Source organism: Lepisosteus oculatus, chromosome 14, assembly GCF_040954835.1.
Source record: "Lepisosteus oculatus isolate fLepOcu1 chromosome 14, fLepOcu1.hap2, whole genome shotgun sequence".
In the NCBI taxonomy this organism is placed as follows: Eukaryota; Metazoa; Chordata; class Actinopteri; order Semionotiformes; family Lepisosteidae; genus Lepisosteus; species Lepisosteus oculatus.
Window position 1 is genome coordinate 3,864,078 of NC_090709.1, and position 3,778 is coordinate 3,867,855.

General features: G+C 52.4%; 1 protein-coding gene across 1 annotated transcript; it reads left to right on the top strand.

The window, feature by feature from the left end:
• Positions 1 to 1,361: 1,361 nt before the first annotated feature.
• Positions 1,362 to 3,315, top strand: LOC138243196 (zona pellucida sperm-binding protein 3-like). The gene is made up of 7 exons (XM_069198715.1): positions 1,362 to 1,465; positions 1,549 to 1,723; positions 1,801 to 1,918; positions 2,128 to 2,226; positions 2,304 to 2,377; positions 2,528 to 2,785; positions 3,225 to 3,315. Exons 2-4 carry the CDS (start codon positions 1,599 to 1,601, stop codon positions 2,176 to 2,178), a joined length of 294 nt encoding a protein of 97 aa, XP_069054816.1. The 5' UTR covers positions 1,362 to 1,465; positions 1,549 to 1,598; the 3' UTR covers positions 2,179 to 2,226; positions 2,304 to 2,377; positions 2,528 to 2,785; positions 3,225 to 3,315.
• Positions 3,316 to 3,778: the final 463 nt, after the last annotated feature.

Here is a 3,778-nt window from a genome sequence, read left to right on the forward strand (position 1 = left end):
TGACATGCAATTACACATGAAAAATAGAAAATTATTTTCATTGCGGTACGTGTTGATAGAACAGCCCCCTCGATAAAAGAAAGTGTGGACGGACTTGTCGCATGTTCCGTACTCTGTCTGACAGCGAGTTTAACACACTGTCCTCGTAAATTAGAAACTAATTGAACAATAAATTAATCTGAGCAAATTTTACACCTGTGGGTGATTTAATTCTGTCGAAATTACGTGGAACTCCTCCGCTGAGCTCAGATACACACGGGAAAGTGTGCAGGCGGCTTCACGGAGTCCCGCCTCAGACTGGAAGCAGGTTCTAATTAGACGCTGAGAACAATCCGGGTCTCTGTATGTAATTGATTGTGTTGATTGAGCGGTAGTGTGACCAGGTGTGTGGTAGCAGGTCCTGCCAGTATAAAAACCTAGTCACCGCGTTCATACTTTATTCTCTCTTGCTTCAACACAGTTTGGTGGTTTATTTATTTTACTCCTGTAGCAATTTAGCGGGACGTTAATTTGGCGATGCGCTCGTTTCTCTTTATGCTGTGCTTGTGCACAGGGGCCGGGCTCCCCGCACTGGTCTCCGCCGGGCCGGCTGGCTGGGACTCTCGGGAATCAGCGCTCCAGGCCGATCTCCCGGCTCCTGAAGACGCAGCCCAGTTGGAGGACTTGAACCTGGCAGATGCGTCCTCCGAAGACCTGTGTGCAAGCGAGAACGACTCGCAGTCCTTGGCTCCCGACTTTCGCCGCCTTCCCGTGTCCAGAGACGCGCACTCGCCCTACTTCGACAAGGAGAAGATGAAGCCCGAAGCCGGCAGCCGCCCCTTACCCGCCTACATCAAGAGCGTCCTGTTTCCTCCCCAGCGAGGGCGGCAGCCGGCTCGCCCGGCCATGCACCCGAGGATTGGCTGTGTGGTGTGACCTCAGCAGGATGTACGTGAGGGTCAGTCGGCTCCTGTTCGGCTTCAGCTGTCGGCCATCGGACGTGACCTTGGGCAACTGCAGCGTCAGCCGAACCACACGCAGTTACTTCTACTTCATCTACGGGCTTCACGAGTGCGGCACTGAGCGATTGGTAAGCGGGTCTTCATCTACAGGCAGTGTATCGACGTGAGCTGTAGGGCTAGTGTCGGGGTTGCCTTTCCTGGGAATATCCCTTCCTCTGTGACCCTGCAGGTTGTCCAGGGCCGCCTGGTGTACTCCAACACTCTCCGCTATGCCCTGCCCTCCTCCAGTGTGCCTGTGCATCGCTTCATTCCCTTCTCTGTGCCTGTCAAGTGCTCCTACAACAGGTAGGCAGGGCTCTGCTGCTGAGAAGCTGCTAGGAAAGTGTCCAGATGCCCCTCATCCCCTCTGTCCTGCAGGTTCCACTACTCCTACAAGGTTGGCTATGTCCCCACGTGGACCAGGAGAAGGACTTTCTTCAAGGACCTGAAGAACAAGCACAGCTTTGTCCTGCTCACCACCAACTGTAAGCTCCTTGAGCGAGTGGCTCCTCCTGCCTGCAGGGGGTGCTGTGTGCAGGTATAATGCTGCCTCTCTCTCTCTCTCCAGCCCGCTGGGTCCGGCTCTCTCCTAAGGATGAGTACTTCCTGGGTCAGCCCATGTACTTCCAGGCCACTGCCTACTTTGCCACAGCAGAGCAGAGGCTGTACATCCACTCCGGTTACGTAACTGAGAAACCGGACCAGCACTCCCAGCCCCGTTTCCCTGTGATCGACAACTTGGGGTACGGCCCCTTCTGGAAGGAGAGGTGGGCAGGAGCCCCGAGAGCCTGCAGGGGTTCATCCTTGTCCTTGTCCCCAGGTGCATGGTGGACAGCAAGGCAGATGGCTGCCTGTCCAGGTTTGTCCCCTCCAAGCAGAAGGATGTGCTCCGCTTCACAATTGATGCCTTCCTCTTTCAGAAGAAGCTGTCCAGGAAGGTACTACTCTCAAAGGCTGCTCAGCCTTCTTGCTCTACTGATCCATTGCCTGCTTTTTTCATCCATGATCTAGATGTGAACCAGACTGTGGCAGCTGTAGTGCCTAGAGCTGCCAGCTTGCCTTCACTGATGGCAGAAGGTCCTTCTCTGTCCCTCTATTGGCCTTGATCCCTTAATGCTGTGACCTTGCAGCATGTGACCTCTTGCAGCATGAAGTGACTGAGCTGTACATGCACTGTCATGGCTGTGGCTCCTGCTAAAGCAACACCAGGGACCAAGTCCTGCACCTACAACAGGGAGGCTAAGAGGTACTTCTGCAAGGAGCCTGCTGAGGGTGCTCTGGGACATGCCAGGTGGAGGCCTCACCTGTCCTCCTCTCCTCCAGGTGGGAGGAGCTGTATGGTGACCATGAGGTCTGCGTCTGCTGTGAGTCCAGGTGTGCTGGCAGACAGCATGAAGGTGGGTCTGGTTCTCTATCCCTTGTTGCTGCATCTCTGCCCAACAGAGAACTGATCCCTTCCTGGGCAAAGTGGCTGTTTAGATGAGTAGCATCACTGTGGGTCTCCAGCTGAAGCAGATCCCTCACTGCTGGGTGCTGCTTGTCCACAGGTACCAGGAGCTTGGTGACCAGCAGTCGGGTGGCTGTGGCACCAGTAGAGGGTCCTCTGGGTGTGGAATCTGACTGGACTGAGGATGAGGAGGGAGACCCTCAGAGCTCCAGTGAAGATACTGAGGGGGCTCCAGGGGACAGAGAGGCTGCAGGACAAGATGCTGAGAGCACCAGTGAGGATGTGGAGGGAGCAGAGGACTTTGGAGAATCATCACCCCCTCCCCTCCCCCTTTTCAGCTGGGGGGGCGGCTGGAGTAGTAAGTGGGGTAATGTACCTAGGTTCAGTTTAAGCACTAAGACATGAGGAGACTAAAGTAAGTCTTTTTATCAAAGACTGTAATATTTCTAATGACCGAAAGCACAGAAAGGTGACAACTTGTTCTGCCACTAGCAGTGACTGTTAATTGGGAAGTATGTATGCAGGGAAAAAAGGGAGGGGTGGGTTCATAAGGCCAAAACCATCACACAAAGAATTAACCCACACCCTTCACTCTGTAGTTAATCTGATTTCTGAACAAAAGTCTTTATGCACTTTTTCATCAAACCTAAAATAATGGGAGTTTTGGGGGAACATGACTGACTTGCTGCACTTATTTGGGCTTCAGGAACAATACAACAGCATGTTAAAAACGAAGCTTTTGCTGTTGGTCTCATATTTAAGGTGTTTTTGAGATTAAATGCTTTCTCAAGTGACAGGAGCCACTTCCTTATTCAGAGGGTAGTGGGAGTCTGGAGCCTACCTGGGCATCCTGCAGGTTACAGGAGTAATCACAGACTGTACCCCAAGAGCCATTGTGATAAACCTCAACCCTCCCAAAGCAGGCACCTCCTCCAGCTAACCTGAGGGACCAGTGGTCTAGAGAACAAAATAAAACTGATTAACAGACAGACATTTAATTTTTTTTTTATTAGCCCTATACAATTTCTTGCATTAGGAATTCATCTTTTCACATACCCCAGCTTTTCTCCAAGGAGACACAGACAGGGAGCAAACCTTGGGGTCAGAGCACAGGGTCTGCCATTGTATAGCACCCTTGGAGCAGTTAGGGTTAAGGGCCTTGCTCAGGGGCCCAACAGAGTAGGATTCCTCTGCCAGCTGTGGAATCTGAACTGGCAACCTTCCAGTCACAGGGACAGATCCTTAGTCACAGAGCCACCGCTCTGCTACCACTTTATGCTCCAGTCTATTTTCTTTCTTCCTGGCTTGAAACATCAATGCAGAATACAACTAGGCTACTCTGGTTCAGTGC